General features: G+C 41.9%; 1 protein-coding gene across 2 annotated transcripts in view; it reads left to right on the forward strand.

The window, feature by feature from the left end:
• The first annotated feature begins 1,003 nt into the window (after nucleotides 1-1,003).
• The window catches only part of HOMER1 (homer scaffold protein 1), a 102,211-nt gene continuing 83,058 nt past the window's right edge, over nucleotides 1,004-20,156 (forward strand). For both annotated transcript variants that reach the window (XM_080925735.1, XM_080925734.1), the window contains exon 1: nucleotides 1,004-1,948. In XM_080925735.1, coding sequence (XP_080781861.1) covers nucleotides 1,944-1,948 — 5 coding nt within the window. In that variant the 5' untranslated portion in view covers nucleotides 1,004-1,943. The remainder of the gene's footprint in view (nucleotides 1,949-20,156) is intronic.

A 20,156-nucleotide genomic window follows, 5' to 3' on the forward strand; every position in this document is an offset into this window, starting at 1 on the left:
GATTCCTAAAATTAACGGTGGTTTTCCCCCAAGTCTACCAGGAGTGATCACTCTCCCTCCCACGTTTCCCTGCAGGTTGGGATGTGAACAGCCCGGGGATGCTGCTGCAAACCCAGTGGGAGAGGGAAGACAGGACTTTACCGGCGACACTTCGGCACTGTTGCTAAGAGTGATTCATTCGCATTTGGCACATTTGTGCCGAGGAAACCTCCTCCCGCCGCTTCCTTCTCCGAGCTCTCCTCCGAGTGTCTCCAGCGCCTTGGCCTTTAAGGAGAAGCGAGAGAAGCGAGAGATACCAGAGCAGGTGGGCACCGAGCAGCTCGCCCAACCCGCCTCCCCCAGCTCCTTCCCTAATTTAGCAGTACTTCCGGCCGCGTGACATCATCCCCCGCACAAGGTGACGTGAGCGGAGGGTGACGTATGTGCGGAGAGGAGCGCGCTGACGTTGCTATTTAAAGGTCCTCCTGCGGGGAGGATGGAGACACAGCTCGAGCTCCTGGTGTGTGGAGCGGACGAGGCCCTGACGGCCCAGAGCCGGCGCGGGAGCCGAGCGCGCTGCCTGCCCGCCGCCGGCCGCTAGGGGAGGGGAAGGAAAAAGGGACGGACCGACGGACCGTCCGGCTAAGCCCCTCCGGGGTTGTTCCTCACCGGCCCGGTCCGAGCCCGTGCCCCGCCTCCGCCGTGCCCCACCTCCTCCGCCGGCCTGCGGCGACGCCGGCGCTCCGCCCCTCGAGCCGGGAGGGCCGCGCTCCCCGCCCCGCCCCGCCTCCTCTTCTGCTCCGCTGCTGGGCTCGCTTCACGCCGGCGGCGCGGACCGGGAAGCGGCGCCCTCGGCTGCGCTCGCTCCGGAGCCCGCTCTGTGGAGTCAGAGGCAGCGACCGGCGCCAGGCCGCCCGGGGCCGGCGGAGGCGGCCGCTGAGGGGAGTGCGAGGAGGCAGCGGCGGCCCCGGGAATGTGAGGCGGCGCGGAGCGGGAGAGAAGAGCCGGGGTGGGGGCACGAGCCGCGGCTGCCGTGCCTCGGACGAGCCGCCAGCCTCTAGCCTCCGGAGCTTGGGGGCTGGGTTCTCTGATTCATTCATTCTCCGCGGTCCGGAGCCCGAGGCCGCGGGTGCTGAGAGGAGAGGCGGGAAGAGGGGGCGGCCGCGAGCGGGGCTCCATTGTGCTCGCCTGGGGCCGGGAAGCCGAGGGAGGTGGGCTCGGGCCCCCTGCGCTGCTCTCCTGCGGCCGCTGCGCCCCCAGCCAGCCGCCAGCCTAGAAATGGCTCCGCTGATGCTCCTCGTGAGAACGAATCGATCCTTCCCAGCCTTCTCCGCCTGCTCTCCACCTCCTCTCTGCTCCGAGTCTTAGGAGGACGAACATTCAAAGGACAGATTCCAATGTGGTGTGCCGTGCACATCGCGAGCGGCTGGGGTTTGCACTTCGAGATTTCTTCTATATAATCTTTTTTCTTAACGTAAGGGAGACAGTGGCATTGCTGCCTGTAGGATTTTTATTCAAGTGCACGTCGCGTCGGGTTGCACGCTCCACCCCCAGGGACCTGGTGTGAAATTTGAACCCACCGCCTTAGCCCAAAGGCCAAGTAACCTGACTGCCTGAGTGTCGTGGAGGACGTGAGCGAAATGACCAGCGAACTCATTTTTTATCAGACTTGCTGAAGCTGGCTTTTGCGTTTTTCTACACGTACACTAATTTTGTGGAATAGTTTAAAGTGCTATATTCTCCTTGCAACCTTTTCAAATTCCAAATGTTTGAACGTTTTGGTGTCGGCGCGAGTGAAATTTTACCGACAAGAACTAACTGAATTATCTGCCTCCTTGAGTTGCCTCCGGAAAAGATCTCGGGGGTGGAAAAGCAACTGCAAAATAACAGACGGAGAAAATTCCTTGGAAGTTATTTCTGTAGCATAAGAGCAGAAACTTCAGAGCAAGTTTTCATTGTGCAAAATGGGGTAAGGATTTTGTGCTTATCACAGCTTTAAATCTGCTTATGCATGTGTGCCGTTGAGCGATGGCGGTGACCATGTTTTTAAATTCGATCCCTTGCAAAACGGGTACTACTTTAAAATAGAGATTATATTTGTATTAGTGTAGAGAGACGCCAGAGGTCCTAATTGGAATGTGTAATGTTTGTAACTCAGTTTTATTAAGGATATATGAAGACAGTGCACTCGTCCACCCTGTACCTCATAACTGCCGTATAGGTTACTAGATTTTGCCATCTTGTGTTTGGCTGACGGTGTCGTTCAAAGAGAAGAGCTGCATTCTTCCAGTACTTGGTAGAAATAATCAGCCGTACAAAGGGAGTGTTGTAATGAGTAGTTAGACTCCGGCCCTTGAAGCTGATCCCTTGTAAGTTGGTGCCCTCGCAGTGCCCTGTTCTATCCTTGAACAGCCGAAACCAAATGGTTTTCTGGGCATGCAATGGAAAATCTCAGTCTGTTCCGGTGTTCACGGTGTGGGTGCTGGAGAGACAAAGTTGTCGGTTGAAGGAACTTGTTCACTTTTTCTGTTTGTCTCTTTTAAGCTCAGACCTTTAGCTTGTGCCAACAGTGTCAGATTCACATCTTCAGCATAGCCAAGAACCAGCCTTAGCGTGCATTTCCCAAACTTTTCATTCTAAACACAAATGCAGCGTAAAAAATGCTCGTTCTTCCTCAGTTAAGCTGGAAGCCTGTGCTCTGGAGTGGGGGATCTAGTCACTTCCTTAGTAGATCGTTAGTGCAGTCTCGGCTTTCCTCCTGTGGTCCAGCTAACACCGATAAGTACGTCGTTTGAAATTCATTGTGATAGCTTAGGAACACACACTTTATAAAGTTCTTGAATAGTTGCTTTCTGTCCTGGCAATTAAAATTCGAAGTTTATTAGCTTTTATACAACTTTGAAAATGTAGACGCGTGTCAAAGCAGTTCTTCCTCAGGAATTAATTATGAGTTGATAATTATTTTTAATACTTAAGTAACAAGTGATAAGAATGTAATTAAAATACCTTATTCTATTTCTGAGTCTATTAGTAGCATAGGGACCTTCAGCAAATTACTTAACATTTATGGGCTGTATTCTTGTCGGTAAAACAAGGAGTCTAAGAGTTTTCTAACCTGTAAATAAAAATGATTCCTTTCTTCTCTCATTTAGTGGTCCGCAGTTGACTTTTTCCTTTTAATCTGTTTAAGCACATTAGCTAGGAAATGAAGGTGTTAGAAAAGGTTCTGCTCAGTTGCACCAATTTTTAAATGAGAAAATGCTAAAAAAAATATTAACATTGGAAACATTTGAAGTATCGCTTCCCTTGATTATATGCAGCTCACAGTTTAAAATGTGTTTTTTAAGCCATGTTGGGGTGTCATGTGCAAGCTCACCTACACACAGAATCAGGTGGTAGGTTTTTTTTGTTTTTTTTTTTTTTTTTTTATAACCGAGAATGCTGTATCCTTCAGACTGGAGTAGCATCGTCAGAGAAGAGAATCAGGTATTTGCATCTCTTACAGTACATGACTGCTCACTGTCTTACCAAGAGTGAGATCAATACTAAGGAGGCTACCACTTGAAATATGAAATTAAGCTACCTACGTGAAATACATTTAGATACTTAGCATAATTTGTTTATAAACGAGTCACTTGCCTTTTTTTGGTTAAAATTATATTTTAAGTGCTGGAAAGATGGTTCAGGGTTTAAGAGGACTTCGGTTTGATTCCCAGCGCCCACGTGGTGGTTCACAACCCTCTGTAATTCCAGTTCCCAGGGATCTGATACCCTCTTCTGACTGCTGCAGGCACCAAGCTTGTATGTAGGTGGTGCACTTACATGCAGGCAAAACACCAGTACCCATAGATTAAAATTTAAAGAATGAATGAAAATTAAAAGTGACATGTAAAATAAGGCTGTGATAGAATTCTGCCCGGTGAGCGCTATGATTTGAATTTGCCCCTCCAAAACTCAGGCGCCAACACTTCGTGGCCAGTCGATGATAGCTGATCAAGTAATCTAGACAGAAGGGTAGAGACCGCTCAGCACCTAAGAGCTCTTGCTGGGATTTCACTCAGAGCTGTACTTCCTTAGGGTAACTTGGCTCATCTGCATTGGTGAAAGAGGAGGGGTAGGCGGAGATAGAAGGACATACTTTACAGCAAAGGCGTTTGCAGGCGTGTCCATCCTGTGTAAGTGAATAAGCACAGCCATCTGGGCCTCTTTGAAACGCAAGTTCATATCATGTGACCTTTAACATTTTCCCAGGCAGTCCTTAAATTACCTTACTTGGATGGATATATAAAATTTCACGTGGATAAGGAAGTTTACATATTACAGATGGAGTTTTGATTAATATTAAGTTGTAATAGGATTTACAGTTACCTTAATTATAGGTATAATTAAGGATTAAAGAAATTTTTTTTTAAAGATTTATTTATTTAATGTATGTAAGTACACTGTAACTGGCAGACACATCAGGAGAGGGCATCGGATCCCATTACAGATGGTTGTGAGCCACCATGTGGTTGCTGGGAATTGAACTCAGGACCTCTGGAAGAGCAGTCAGTGCTCTTAACCACTGAGCCATCTCTCCAGCCCAAGAAATTATTTTTTAAACCAAAATAAATGATTAGGTAGAAAAAAAAATGACTCCTGTAATACTAGTTTATGAACTCTGTGGAAAAGCACAGCTGAAGCCAGCAGTTGGCAGAGTCTGTCAAAGTTGCGAGCACCGTTTTTAATTGGAGGGAGGTCAGCGGAAGTATGGGTGTGTAAGACGTACACCAGACACCTTACAGATGAAGATAATTGAGTATGTAAACTGAACCCACAAGAAGCATCAGCGTCTCCATGAGGAGCATCTGTTAGGCACACCCCTAGTATATCAATGTAGCAGGGAGTCTGGGGCTCTGGGAAAACACTGGAGCAGGCAGCAGACAGCAAGTCACTTCAGCCAGGTATCTTGTGCTACTTTTTGCTTTCACTTAGCTTAGTAATGCCTGTCTCTATTGAGAGATAGTTATGTATAAAATGGGGTTTTCCCTACAAGAGGATGTTGAGATTTCTATTTGCTTTCCTGGTATCTACCTGAATTTGCAAACTCTGAGCCCTTCCTTTTGCCTTAGAGCATGGAAGTGGGCGCTGCTATATTGTTGCCTGGGGTCCCCTTTTGCTTCTGCTGGGGTGGTAACACAGATGTGGAGATGTTGCTCCACCCTCACAATAGGGGTGCACTGTCCAGGCGAGTCCTTAGTCTTTCTTCATCTTACCAAATTTTCAGCACCAGTTGTGTGGCACAGACTTGGCTGAGTGTTGTTGAACTGTCAGTAAAATGTGCTTCTTCCCTAAAGGAGTTTATAGTTTAGAACTGGGGATCATGGTTAAAGTACGGTGTGAAATATTGGAAGCAGTAAAGGGGGATCATTTGTGAGGTCCACAGTGTATCTGTATGAGGGGACGTTTGCTGCTATAGGAAGGATAGAGTTTGGAGCAGGCGATTGAAATACTAAAAGGTGAGTACAGGTAGGCCTTGGAGGACATTTAGGTAGAGCAGTGATTGGCAGAACCACTGCATGAAAGCTTTGCTTGTGTGGACTCCATTGGGAGAGAGGAGTCCACGGGAACTTTGTCCAAGGCCAGGTTAGAGCTTTGTAGCCAATGAAAGACTGGGCTATACTGTAGACTGGTGTTTAAACTTAAGAGACATTATGGTATGCCCTATACACCCAGTCCTCCGGAAAGTGAGGCAGGAGGATCTGGAGTTGGAGACCACCTTGGGCTATAGAAAGAGCCTGGTTTGTTTGTTTTGTTTTGTCTGCTTGTTTGTTTGCTTTTAAAGCCAGACAGCTAATAAAAATATCCATTGGTAGCATACATTTTTTTTTTATGCTGTGACCTAGTACTCACATTTAAGTATGAAATGACGTGAAATAATTCTACTTTATTTAATGCAGTCTGATAGTTTCTACTCAGTTATATTCCATTTCATCTTCAAGAAGAAATGATAGGGAAGACCCAGTAATTGGATTTAACAAACCTGTGGTAGCAGCTGGCGATTTGGAAAAACATTGTTCTTGGTTGAATGGGAGGAACCATTTTGGGACCCTAAGCAAGCAAAGTACTGACAAGAAGGATCAGGGAAGTAGTGAGAAAAGGCTAAGCTGATTCAGATTTGTCTGGTGTGTCCTGTAGAAACAGCAAGCTAGAACAGCGACTCTGGCTGGGCAATGGAATGGAAGTGACAGGCCCTGGGGCGCCTCAGTGTGCAGAGGGAGGGACAGAAATGTGTCTTTGGACTTTAGAAGTAGGAGTTTTCCAGTAGAGTTAGAAATGTTGGGAACTGCATAGTGTGCTCAAATAAGAGGCACTCGTCACTTAGGAGAGCTGTGAAACAGTGAGTCAGAGAGGTGACAGGAGAAACTGTCCTTATTCTAAGTTACTGACAGTCAAGATAAAAGGCAATCACATTTCAAAAGATCAACTGACTATGTTCTGCCTTGAGCTTGCTTTCTGTCTTGGATGTTGCTAACTGAATAGAAGAACAGGAAAATGAGTCCCAAATAATTTAACATTATCTGGAATCCTCCATTCCTATTTTTAGGCCTAAATGACTCTTAAGTAGCTCTAGTATGCTTAGTTAGGGCCTGTCTAGTTCAATGTAATATGCAGGCTTTTGTCTGTTGCTTGTGTTTAATACCTTATGATTTGTGGCTCACAAAGACAATGCAGTTTACAAGATACATTACATTTGTAAAAGTAGGGTTTTCCTGGAGATCAGAAACTTTTTATTTTTTCCGCTGAGTAAAAATTTGAGGTATTGTAAGAGTGCAAGTTAATTGCAGAAGAATTGTATTTAATAAGGAACTTATAGGTAGCTTTAAGTCCATGTATGAGAACTGGAAAAAAAATTCAGATTTTTTTTTTTTTTTTTGAGACACAGGGTCTTGTTAATCCAGCTTTGCTCTTATTGCTTCAGCTCCCAGAATAGTGTCCTTACATGTGTACCACCACACTCCATAAAACTTTAACCCTTTCTGAATAGGAATATAGGTAAACTCAGTGTATAAGTAAAATTGTGTATCTATACTCTTAGGTTAAAAAACAAACCTTAAAAATAACAGCACATCTTCTCCTTATCCAGACACCTTCCTACTTTCCTTCCTCTTTCTCTCTCCCTTCCCGTACTCCACCCCAACCTGCCCTACTTATGAAAGTGCCCAGATGGTCTGGAGCTTGTGATCCATAGCGAGTGTTCGGGGTGAGCTGCCTCACTCAGCTTCAGTCTATGTTCTGATTGTTAACACACTGTACATATCGATAGTCCCTTAAGGTGGTCAATCTAGCGCGGTGGTCGCTTTGTGTTCCTAAGTGTCAAAGGAAGGAAAAGGGGAAAAAGAAATTCAAAATCAAACTAATCCTTGTTCTTTGTTGTTTTTGTTTTTAAAAAGACATTTCTGAGTAATTGACATACATATATTTTTAATATTTTGACTTTTTTTCTCTACTTTTATTTTTGTCTTGTTTTTATAGTTTTAAAAAAAGCTATAATGGATCTTAAATCCATTATGGCTTTTGTATAGCTAAAGTAATTTTTAACTGAAATTCATTTATACTTATCTTTTCTATTTTTAAGGTAGGCTGACCAAATACTTTTCTCATTTTTTAATCAGAAAATAAAATTGTTCATGAAATCTAAAAAAAAAAAAAGTCATCAATGTTTTATCCTCATAATGGTTTACCCTTGCAGTTTTAACAGCTTTTGAAAAATCATCTTAATCTCTTTAAAACCTAATAGTAAGGAAATGTTAACTCTACCCTAAGGGTATCTTGCTTTTTTTTCTTTTTAAGTGAATGTGTATCTGGGGGGGTGGTGTTTGCATGTGTGTAGGAAGGGGACTTGTCCCTGTGTGTGAGTATGCTAATGGAGGCCTGAGATGGACTTCAGGGTCTTCCTCAATAGCTCCCCGTCTTACATTGCAGCAGGGTCCCTTGCTGAACCCCGAGCTCACTGTTTTTGGCTAGTCTCTCCAGCATGCTTAGGGAGTCCCTGTCTCCATGTCCCTTCCCAGGTTCTGGGATTACCCCACGCGCCCGGTTTTTACGTGGTTCTGGGGATTAAACATCACAATGAAAGGGTTGCTACCAGGTCCTAAGCAGAAGGGTTTTGAGAATTGATGGCTTTTTGTAAAACTACCAAATAAGAATTAGACCGGAAGTGAAACAAAAACAGTGTCTTCAGTTATGGGTAGCATGTGTTTTCATTACTGTGTAACGTTGTTTGAAGTAATGTCGTTGTCACCAAGCCTTATATCTAATGTCATATCTGGATCCCCATGTTCCTGTGCTGCAGCGTCCAAAAGACCAGAAAAGGGAATGTCCTTGGCTTCTTAAATATCATAGAAGGACTTGTTTCTAGTTCCACACTGTTTTTAGTTGTGAGTCTTAATCAGATACACTCAAAGGTCCTGGGAGCACAGCTCAGTGGCAGAGCAACCTGACCAGCAAGCTGAGGTTATGGATTCAGTGCTTGAACTACTGCCGCAGAAACAGGGCAGAGGGACCCTTACCTCTAATTTGTTTTCATGAGGAAAATCACATTGTGTTTCCTAACAGATGAGTTTGTAACACAGAACCACACTTGCAAAATTAGCTGAAAGGATTTGAATGAATTTGGTTCCATTCTTAAAATAAATAAAAAAATCGTTATATCTAGTAATTTAAAGATGTCATTTAGTTTTTATTTTATTATAGGTAGACTGCTAGATTATTTTTGTACTTTTGTATGCCTCAGGATAATGAGAGCTTATTATAGCTTTTTTTTTTTGTTTTTTCTTAACTATTTGTGAGATGTCTCAGGGTTATTCTGTAAAGTATTTTTGTGATTTAGAATTTTCATCTCTGGTTTCTTTCAGTTTCTCCTGTCAGGCTCATAATCATCCCCAGTAAATTATCTTGAATGGAATAAACAATCAGAGATCTCAGCATCTCAGCTTAGAAAAACATCATTCCTATATCCTCTGATATTCCTGAACTTAGACAGGATCGTTACTTCAAACCTGCATCCCTTTAGCTTTTTGTGTGCTGCTTTTTGGCATGTCCTTTTGTGAAGCGATGTTCTTTCCTGTCTTATTTACTCTGTTGTTTCCAAGGTCTGTCTTTTGGCTTCTAACATTAAAATGTGTATGGTTTGCTTAATCGCCCTGCCAGCTTCCATCATATTACTTAATAAGGACTCCACTACTCTTAGTATCACTGGGCTCCAGCTGCGTGCGAAGGGCTGGGTGTGCATGCCCTAAGTCTCAGCACTCAGGAGGCAGACACAGGCAGACATAAGTTCAAGGCCAGCCTGATCTATAGTGTGAGTTCCAGGGCTACATAGAGAAACCTGACTGAGAACAAAAGCAAAAGACTGGAGAAGACTCCCAAGCCATCCTGAAAGCTGACCTTCTTAAGGCTTTTTGTTGGTTGAAAAAGCACAAGCAGTTCTAGATCTTGCAAGTTGTTCTTTTACTTTTTCTGCTAATAATTGAGAACTTTATTGTTTTGTTAAGTCTTGGGCAAGTTCATCCATGCATGCAATATGTTATAAATATAGTCACCCCATTGCCCTCTCCTGTGTTTCCTTCTCTTAGAGATACCCTCCTCCTTCCCAACTAGCCCCTTCCCACAGAATTTTAATTGTGTTTTTTTCATTATTGCATTCATTTGGCATTTTATTAGTGTTAAATATGTTTGTGTTACTGTTTCAATGTTAATATGGGATAATGTATAAGATAGTAATGATGGTGTTACTGTTTACATTTATTTTGTGACAATTTAGTGTATTCTGAGTATCAGTATTTAATCCATAAGCAAAGTTATGGGTTTGTGTTTTGTTTTGTTATTTTAATGTGGCAGGAAGCTAGTCTATAGAATATTTGCAAAGATGGAAGTATTTGCCCTGATGCAAAAGTGTATAGTGGGGATGGAGAGACGGCTCAGTGGTTGAGAGCACTGGCTGCTCTTCCAAGAGGGCCTGGCAGCTCCCAGCCACATGGAACTCCAGTTCAGGGGATCTGATGCTCTCTCTTGGCCTCTGGGCACCAGACAGACATATAGTGCACAAAGGTGAATGTAGGCAAACATATAAAGTAAATAAAATATGTACAAGAGTGTATTTTTTAGGACTACGTTTGTAAATTATGTTCGTATGTACAAAACAAAATATGAGGAGGGCTGTCAAGTGCTGCCTTGTTTCTAGGAAGACGACTTGTGAATTTTTTTTTTTTTTTTTTTGAGTCTTTCTGAAGTGTGTAGTTTAAGTTGATAACTGCTCATACATATAATTATCTGGGCATTTTACAGCTAACATTTTAGTTCATTTTCAAGACCGACTAAAGAAGTTGTTATTCTACTGTTCCAGCAAAACTGATTTAAATGTAAGGACTGTTCTGTTGACAGTTACTGGAATATTAATGCTATCTGCATCTTTGTGGAGAAAGGGCTCCAAAGGAGCAGGTGACTAGTGGAACGTTGTACAACTATGAAACGACAGCGTGTGTTGGATCTTGCAGCTGCTGGGGGCTCTTGTCATTAGTTCAGGGAACCTAAATGGATGCTCAGTGATTGCTTCGGGTCGGAAAGCTGTGTTTAATCCCTCGTAGTTCTTTCAAAACATTCAAATTTAGTGCACGCTTGGTGTCTTGGTGAGTTCCTTAAATGCACGTCTCTTGTCTTTAAGATGATGAAACCCTGCATTTTACTTTAATGTATTTAAATCTGCTTAATGCATTAGATTTGGAATATATTGAAGTACTTTAAGTGATTTGACATTATTGCACATGTTTGGTATATAGCGTTTCCACCAGTGATTTTAAATTGAAATTTTTATAAGCTAGCCCTCCTTGTAGTTACTGGGCACTTCAGCCTCTGGAATACTTATGCAGATAGAATCTTTTCTCTGAAGATCTCAGGCTGGTGGGTGGAGGAGGGACACTTTAAGATGTCATTTTGGAGTATTCTTCCTATGCTAAAAAGCATAAACCCACAAGTGGAAGGCCAGGGTATAACATTGCAGTTTCTGAATCACATGGTCTCTATTTCACTTGATTTTCTAATCTTGAGCAAGAGCTGGACCATACTGAACCAGATTCTAATTTGTCATCATTGTTTAAAAAATTATTTCATGTGTATGAATGTTGGGCTGCATGTATACATGCATACCAAACAATTACCTGGTGCTCATGGAGGCCAAAAAAGAGATCTCCTATAACTGAAGTTGCAGACTGTTCTGAGCTGCAGCGTGGGTCCTGAACTGAATCCCCAGGTCCTCTAAGAACAGCAGCACACACTCTTCAGTTCTGAACCATTTCTCTAGTCACCGAATTTGTCCTTTTGGAATTACCTCCTCCTGAACTCTAGAGTAGCCATTAGCTAGTCAGAACCACACATGGTAGTGTAAGGTAAGAAAGAGTAGGGATTAGTGAGGACTGAGAAAGTGAAGAGACCATCTCCGTCCTAAACACACTGTTCTAAAAACCTTCTAGTCAAAGAAATGCATATCTAGCCTGATCTGTTTTTGATCCTGCAAACTACTGTTATTACCATTATCAGTTTTATAGCAGTTGTGACATGTTAGGTCAGATACAGTTTTCCAGCTAGAAAACTAGATTATGATATGATACTGGCAGAAATGAACACTAGATTAGTAGTTCTCAATTGTGAGCCTATATCAGCACCACTTACCAGGCTCGTTAAAAACAAAACACAGATTGCTGGGTTTCCTTTCCCTTCAGAGATGTTTATTCAGTGGATGGAAGAGTAGGCCAACAAATTGTTCTAATGAATTTGCTGCTGCTGCTGCTGCTGCTCCTGTTCCTGCTGCTGTGGTGACCTTACTGAGGGATACTGCATTCCTTCAATGAAGCTCACAAAAGTGAGAACTTCTGTTTATTCAAAAAGCTTATATGATTCTTAAAGTGCCTCTGTCTCCCATTCCCTCCCTAGCTCCTTCCCTAGGCACGATCCATACACTCTAAAGTTAGAGAAACCCTATGACAAACTGGGGGCAGGAACACCTGATTTAGCAGCAGATCTAGTCTTTGTAATTTAGAAGATCCAGGACAGTCTGAAGCCAATCCCTTTGAACCTGAGTGCTTTTAGCCATATTTAACAGGTATGACCATTTTCTATTCATGGTTTCTCCTGCTTTCTGGCATTTTTTAATGCATTGTTTATAAAAATACTTGATATAGCTTTGACTTTTGAAGTTTCTTGTTTTAGGAAAAAATATGATTTTATTCCAAATTGCTGATTTTTACTTAGTTTCAGGTTGCATTTTGTGTCATAAATATTAGGCTTTTATTGCTATGTGACAGCCTAGTAAAATTTTACTGGCTTAAAACCATTTACTGGTTCAAGACAGTTTATTATATAGAAGTTTCTGTGGGTCGAGAGTCTAGGCATTGACAGCTGAATCTTCCTCATGTGGCAGTCCATGGAAGTGAGGATTGAGATCATTGACACTGACTCACATTCCTGCTGTTGTCTCTAGAATTAATTTCTTTGCTTGCTGTGTGCCTTCCAGACCAAGGTGCCTCCCCTAGACTAGCCATTTATGGAACTCACCTGCATAGATCTAGACTACTTAGGGTAATAGTCTCCCTTTTGATTACTTTACAGTCAGCAGATTCATGAGCTGTCGCTTGTGTGCACCCCAACTCTCTAGCCAACAGTTCATCTGCTCTCTAGAGCAGTGTTCTCAACCTTATAATGCTGTGAGCCTTTAATATAGTTCTTCATGTTGTGTTGAACCACAGCCATAAAATTGCTGTTTGCTACTATTATGTGTGTTTAACTGTGGTCTTAAAAGACCCCTGTGAAAGCACAGGTTGAGAACCCATTCCTCAGAGGGGATTATGCAGAAAGTGCCCATCAAGAAAATGGTAGTCTTGGAGGCCATCTTAAAATTGACATATCATACCAACTGCATGAGGTTCTTTTCTTTTTCTTTCTTTCTTTTTTTTTTTTTTCCAAATCTTTATTTAACCTGTAAGAATTGCCATCTATACTTCTGGTCCTACATGAACTGCTTGGTTATTCTCCATGCATTCTAGAACTTCCCTTCTAATTTAATTCATTTGCTGGATACTATGTCTTTCGTGTTTTAACAACACATTTTGCTATACTTCTATAATATAATATAATTCTGGGCTGGGTAGAAGATAACCTTTTCAGGTGTTATATATGTAAAATCGTTTTCTCCCAGTTGTTGAGTGTATTTATATAAATTTTTTTTTTTGTGAAACTCCTAACGTACTATGTTGTAGTTTTGAGTCCATTTGTTTCTTGATGTTGATGCTCTGACCCTTCTTGATGATATGGCATGGGTGTTTTCTTGAATTTCCTTATTCGTCCGTTTACCTGCAGTGCCATGGGCTGAACCCATGGCCTCCCACATGCTAGGCAAGTGCTCCGCCCCGAGCCAGAATCCCAGCTCTGCTTTTGTTTTTACTTTCTAATCATTTGTTCTGCAGTATTTGGAAACACACCTCTCTACATTTGGAAATTTCCTTGTATTTTAAAGGAATAATTTTCCTCCTCTCCCTACTTCCTGAGCCAGGGTCTTCCTCTGTAGCTCCTGCTTTAAACTGTCCAGCCTCAGTCTACCACATGCTAGGGTTATAGATGGGTGCTGTCTTGCCTGACAGAAATATTTTCTTACCCTTTTTCTCTTCGCTCTTTATGAACTGCCCGTTTGTTGGATTACAGCCTTCTTTTCATGCACACATGCAGTTTTAATTTCTTTGAAGAAGGTTTTGTATACACACAATATCCATACTTCTTAGAATTCTGAGATAAGGCAAGTATATTTCCTGTTACACGTGTGTGGGGTTCTTTTGGGGAGGGTCTGGTTCTGTTTGCAGCCTCTTAATGCTCCTGTTTGAAGCACTGCTCCCTTTTGTGGAAAAGGTATTGATGTTAGAGCAGAGGGAGGGTCTGGATCCCGGTGCAGACTCTGTATTCGAATCACAGCAAACCCCTAGTCAGTCCCACACCGTCAGTTCGTCCTCTGCAGTCAGCTTGCCTCGCCAGCAGGCCTTCACTTCATTCTCTCTTTGTACGTACGTTCACATTTCCTGTACTGCCAATTCAGCTACTATATACTGTTTTCCATACTTGAAAAATTCATTTTCTGTTCTTTGACATTATGGAATTATACCTCCTTTCCCCCTCACTTTGACTTAAATGGGACTTTAGAAGAAAGAGGACAATTTTGTCTCATTGTTTGCTATGTTTAATCAGAATCGCTGATTCTTTAGGTCTTCAATTTATATAAGGCATCTTTTAGAATGTGGTGATGCTATTGATTAATTGGTTGGAGTTTTGGTAGGTGACAAAAATACTTTCTAAAAATCTGTAACTAACTCTGAAAACTCAAGAACAATGTAATTGGGAGCTGGAGTGATGGTTCCGTGGTTAGAAGTAGTAGTTGATCTTTCAGAGGACCTGAGATTGATTCCCAGCAGCCACATGGTGGCTCCCAGCTGGTAAAACTCCCAGTTTCAGGGGATCTGATGCCCTCTTCTGGCCTCCTTGGACGCCAGGCATACTTGAAGCCAAAACACTACTACATATAAACCAAAACTAAAAATGTGTGTGTGGTGGTGGGGGGTGGGGACAAAAACAACAAAAAAAAGAGACCTTAACTTGTTCTCTCTGCTGTACAGGACAAGCCGACATGTGGGTTGTCCTCCAACCTTGGCCCTCTTGAGCACTTGTAAACAAAACAAAGCATTGGGCACTTCATTTATGTGGTAAGACCTGGTTGGTACTGGCAATAGACGTGTAAACAGGAAATTAAACTAGATTCTGTAATAGAGTTTGAGCATACAGGGAAGGATGTTCCGTGAATAATCGGGTGTTTTATATGGACAGCTACGTTTGAGTTGAAGCTTGAAAAACAGAAAAATTGGAGGAAGATGTGAGGAAGGTGGCTGGGACATTTCAGTAGTAATTCTAGAGCAGTTTTTAGTGAGAGAGTGTGAGTAGTTCTGGAGTAAAAGTATCCTTTCTAGAAAGGTAAGGTATGTAAGAGAGATGTGAGCAGAAAGCTTCTGGGGCCAGTTCATGACTTAAGTATTGTATGTTTTCCCCAGGTTAGTGGGTTTCATGTATTTTTATGCTCCTGTAACCATAAGAGATTTTTGAAGCATCTTCCTTCATACAGATATATTTATAAATTATGTCCTATATGCATTGTATACGTTTATATAAGTACATTTTGTACAATAGGCACATAACTTATATAATAGGCATACTTATATATGATAAAACATAAAAGTAGACATGAATAAAGAGGAAATAAGTGCTTTAAGTAATTGTGACCAGTAGAATAATTCCTAACTAGTAGTTATTACCAGCCTTGCATTTTATTAACGATTCAGTCTACAGTGTGTGTAAGAAGTAACTGGAATTGAAAGACACTTGAATTTAATTCCAAAGTAGGTTAGTCGAGGCAGTTTAGTCAGGAATAATTGTTTGAATTAAAACTGCTCTAGGGCATGGATTCAAGAGCTTTAATAGTGACATCTTAGAGTCGACAGTAAACTAGATGCATGTGGAGAGTAGGGAGTAAATAAGTTGTCTTGCTTAACCGTAAACTGAGGTAGAGAACCAGTTGCAAAGAAATGGTGATTGGAAGTTGTGTTTATGGCCATCGTCATTGAGAATATCTGATAATTTGGCTAGGGGTAGAGTTTGGGGAATCATTAGAATATGTTAGTATTGCTTGATGCTGTGAGCGTGGAGGAGCTCATGCAGGGTATTTATAGAAAAGAACAGGCTAGGCTTCTCTGGGAATCATTTTAGAGCAGACAGAGGAGCTGGAAGAGCTGTCGGGTGAGAGCTTGAAGAAGGGAGTGCCTGGGAGCAGATGAGTAGAACGACCAGCTGAGGTAAGGAGCACTCCATGAGTTTGCTCCGGGAGCTCTTTAAAGACTTGAACTGTGCAGCCTTGGAAACCAAATTGCTACAGAGTGAGGGTGCAGGATGAAGGAGCAGATTAGCAACACAGGCATCCATTTTAATGAGGAGTATCTTAGGGCTAGGAAGGTGGCTGCAACAAGAGCATTCACACAGAGGTCTGAGTTCAAATCCTCAGAACCATGTCAAAAGCCCAGAATGGTTACCAGCCTGTAACTTCCATACGTCACAGGTGAAGATGGGAGCATCCCTGCACTTGGGACAACTGGATCCAGGTTCAGTGAGAAATGCATCTTAAAGGAATAAAGTGGAGCATGAAAGAGAGAACGCATGCCCCAACACCATACACGTTCTCCCGTTTTCTCCCAGACAGAGGCAAGTGCTCCCGTGTACACACATATACACATACACACACCCACACAGATATCTATAAATCAGTGTAGCTTCAAAATTCTATAAGGTTCAGGAAGTTGACTTTTGTTTTCAAAGATACAGACATTCTTTGAGAAAAGAATCGTTAACTGGAAGTATTTTTAAAATAACAAAGGGATAATTGTTGAAACGTGGGACAGGATGTGATATGGAACACAGGTAAAATAGTTAACAGTTAATAAGAGAAATGTCTTTCTCGTAAATGGAGGGAAAGGGTGAGAGGAAGGCTACGACTGTATTAGGTTTGTACCTTAAAGGGCAGGAGACCTGTAGGGGGTTGTTTAGTTTGTAGACTCCACTTTCTCAAATTGTTCTCTTGTTCCTCTAACATATATTAATGTGTCAGGCACTGTTCTAAATGTATGAACCGGTCTATTAACGAAGCCTTGCCTTTATGAAGGTTATAGTTTAATAACTAGAATCTGGTGAATGATAAATGACAAAACCATCTGCTGAGTGTAGAGTGCATCCTCAGCCTTGGGAAGAGAGGGGTCCTGGGAGACACCAGTCGGCCTCTGGTAGCTTAAAGGGCCCAACTGAGATGAGCTAGAGACCATAGGTTTGGGGGTCTTTGACTGTTCTACTCAAGGTAGAAGGATTTTCATGGCTTCTGTTCTAGTGAAACAAGAAAGGACTATGTCTAAGTTTTACTGTTCTGTTCAAGTTTTTGTTTTGTTTTGTGCTTTAAGACAGTGTCTCACTATGTAACTGAATGGATTGGAATTGGCTATGTAGATGAAGCTGGTCTCAAACTCACAGAAATTTGCCTGCTTTACTTCCCCAATTGCTGGGTTAAAGGTATGGGCTACCACACCTAATCTCAAGATTATTTTAATATTTTCCCTTTAGTTGCTTGTTTTCTTCTTAGGGAACATTCTTTAGTCTTCGAAGATCAATTTCTTTCTTTCTTTTTTTTTAAAGATTTATTTATTTATTATATGTAAGTACACTGAAGCTGTCTTCAGACACACCAGAAGAGGGCATCAGATCCCACCACAGATGGTTGTGAGCCACCATGTGGTTGCTGGGATTTGAACTCAGGACCTCTGGAAGAGCAGTGCTCTTAGCAGCTGAGCCATCACTCCAGCCCAGTCAATTTCATAATAGTTTGTGGAAAACCATGGATTCCTTTTTCCTCCATTCCTCTTTCCCTCTTTTCCACCCCCTCCCCCTACTCCTCCCACTCAGGTATTGTGGTTAAGCCCAGGGCTTTACACAAACTAGAAAAACTCTCTACCATTGAGCTGTAACCCTAAACTTAGCCACCAATCAAAACATCCTGAACCAAGTCCTATAGGAAGTTTTAAAGCTTTTTTGAGAGTCGAGACTGTGTTTTATATATTTAATAGTTCTCTCTCATAATTCAGCACATTTACTCATGGTGAATCAAAGTGTATAAGACATGAATAAGGCTTTTTCTCTTCTATCTAGGAAGGTCTATGAAGTTAGTCAGTGTAAGTGATTAAATGATGCTCTGACTCCTAAGAACTCAGTCTGTTATTGCTGTTTTTCAAGTTACCCTATCCTTTTTGGATAAATATTCTCAGTCTTTCTCTGGACAGGGTAAACTACTTTCTAAGTCACTCAAAGAACTTGGACCCTGTACAAATTCTGATCTTGCCATGAGAGCTGGGGCAGTGTTTTAATTGTGTGATGGTCTGGCATGCTACCGGGGCATATGACATAAATCAGTAGTGAATGAGAGAGAGACGTATGGTGCTCAAGAGTTTATTCTTTGCTCTACAAAACAGAATTTCATGTGAAGCTCTTAACATGCAATCTCTTTAGATCTTGAGAGAGGGTTTAGGCTACCTGAGCTGTAACTGGTGTAGCATGTCATGACACAATGCAGACCACTAGCTTACCAAACAGTGAGGTTTCCAGAGGCACACAGTAGACTGTGATCTTGAGCAAGTTATCTAAGTGTTGTGTGCCTCAGTTTTCATATCTGTAAATCAGGGACAGAATTCTGAAGATAAATGGATAAAGTAATTAGAGGGGTGTTAAAACAGTATTTTAATACTTATAAAATAGAGGCTAATGTTGGTTGTTATTACTCTGTGATTTTTAAATTTTTACTATAGTTTTCCTTATTTTGCCCGTGAAGAGGGCAAAGGGAAAGAGAACTTAATTGCTTAAAAAGGAAGCAGTTCCAGATCTGCTTCATTAATAATGAAAAGTGTGGGGGCTGATGAGATGACAGGTAAACGAATGTGTTGTGAGCCTGGCAGCCTGCGTTTGACACCCTGAACCCATGTAAAGGTAGGAGCAGAGAACCAAGTCCACAGAGTTGTCCTTTGACCTCCGTATTTCTGCTATGGCCCATGTACACAGACACATACACACACAATAATAATTAATTTTTTAAAGCACATATTTGGGTGTTTTGTCTGCATATATGTCTCGGTGCCATGTGTGTACTTGGAGCCCATAGAGGAGGCCATGTGTGTGCTGAGAATGGAATTCAGGTTTTCTGGAAGAGCAGCCAGTTTTGTTAACTGGTGAGCCATCTTTCTAGCTCCTCTCCCTTTTTTAAAGAAAGAAAGATTTTTTTTTTTAAAGTATTGGTGTGCTGAAGACCAAAAATAAAATTAATGAAATTTTAAAAATTATTTTATATTATTGTTTGTGTGAGTGGAGACACATGTGGAGGTCCTTCCATAGTTTCTGGCTATTGAACTCAGTTTCTTAACTGTGTAGAAACTGCTTTTTACCTACTAAGCCATTTTGATGCCAACACTTATAGAACTTACACACCCTCTTCCATCCAAATATCCATGTAAAAATTAAGTGATCTACACCTGCCTCTAAGCTTGATGTCCTGAGTTTAGCCCCCAGGACCCACGTGGTACAAGAAGAGAACTGGTTCTCACAAGGTGTCCTCTGACCTCCACACACACCCTTGACACTCATCTGTGCCATCCTAGAGTTAGAGAAATAAAAATGTAAAAATAAAACATAAAGTTTCCACAGGGGGGATTTATTTCGGTGCTTTGTTGTTGCTCTCTTTCCCTTTGTTCTCAGGCACAGACCCTTACAGAGCACACACGTGAGGCGTGGGAGGGGCCTAGCGTCCCAGCGCTAGCTTGCTTGTCCTTGTCTTCTTTCCTCTTGAAAATTAAGTGTTTAAAACGATTGTTTCATAAGTGTAAGTTTTACTTTTTCTGGACCCTCATTGCACACCTGTTGCCTTGTCTATGAATCGATCACTTTATGTTGATACTGTAATTATCTTCTGTATTTAAAATTGTCTCAGTTGGGGATGGTAGTATTCACCATGCCTAGCACCAAACAGGCAGAGGCGCAGAGATTACAAGTTTGAGGCCAACCTATGCTACATTACTGAGACCCTGTCTAAAACAAAACAGGGGACAAAGAGAAAAGGAATTTTTTCTTCGGGGTGAAACTTAACATGGTCAGGGTGTGTTTTCTCTTTATGTCTTTCCCTCGGCTCATAACAGAAAGTATGGCAATCATTAGGTACTAGAATTATCACACACACACTCAACAGAGATTGTATACTGGAGTTGGTAATTGCAAGCTACAATAATTTCTTCTACATTTCACATGACTTTGGGTTCTTACCTCAGCCTCACCTTACTTATGTGATGGTAATTTAGCTTCCTCCTCCTCCTCCCTTACTCTTACTAGATAGGACTATACGTCATTCAGCTTTAAGATTTGCATAAAGAGCCACTGAGTACTGGAGGCTTGGCTTGAGTTTCACAACCCCCTGTGCTGAGTTGTATAGTTACCTGCTTTGGGTTACATATTCATTAAGCTTTGAAAGAACAAAA

The sequence above is a fragment of the Micromys minutus genome (assembly GCF_963924665.1).
Source record: "Micromys minutus genome assembly, chromosome: 11".
Classification (NCBI taxonomy): domain Eukaryota; kingdom Metazoa; phylum Chordata; class Mammalia; order Rodentia; family Muridae; genus Micromys; species Micromys minutus.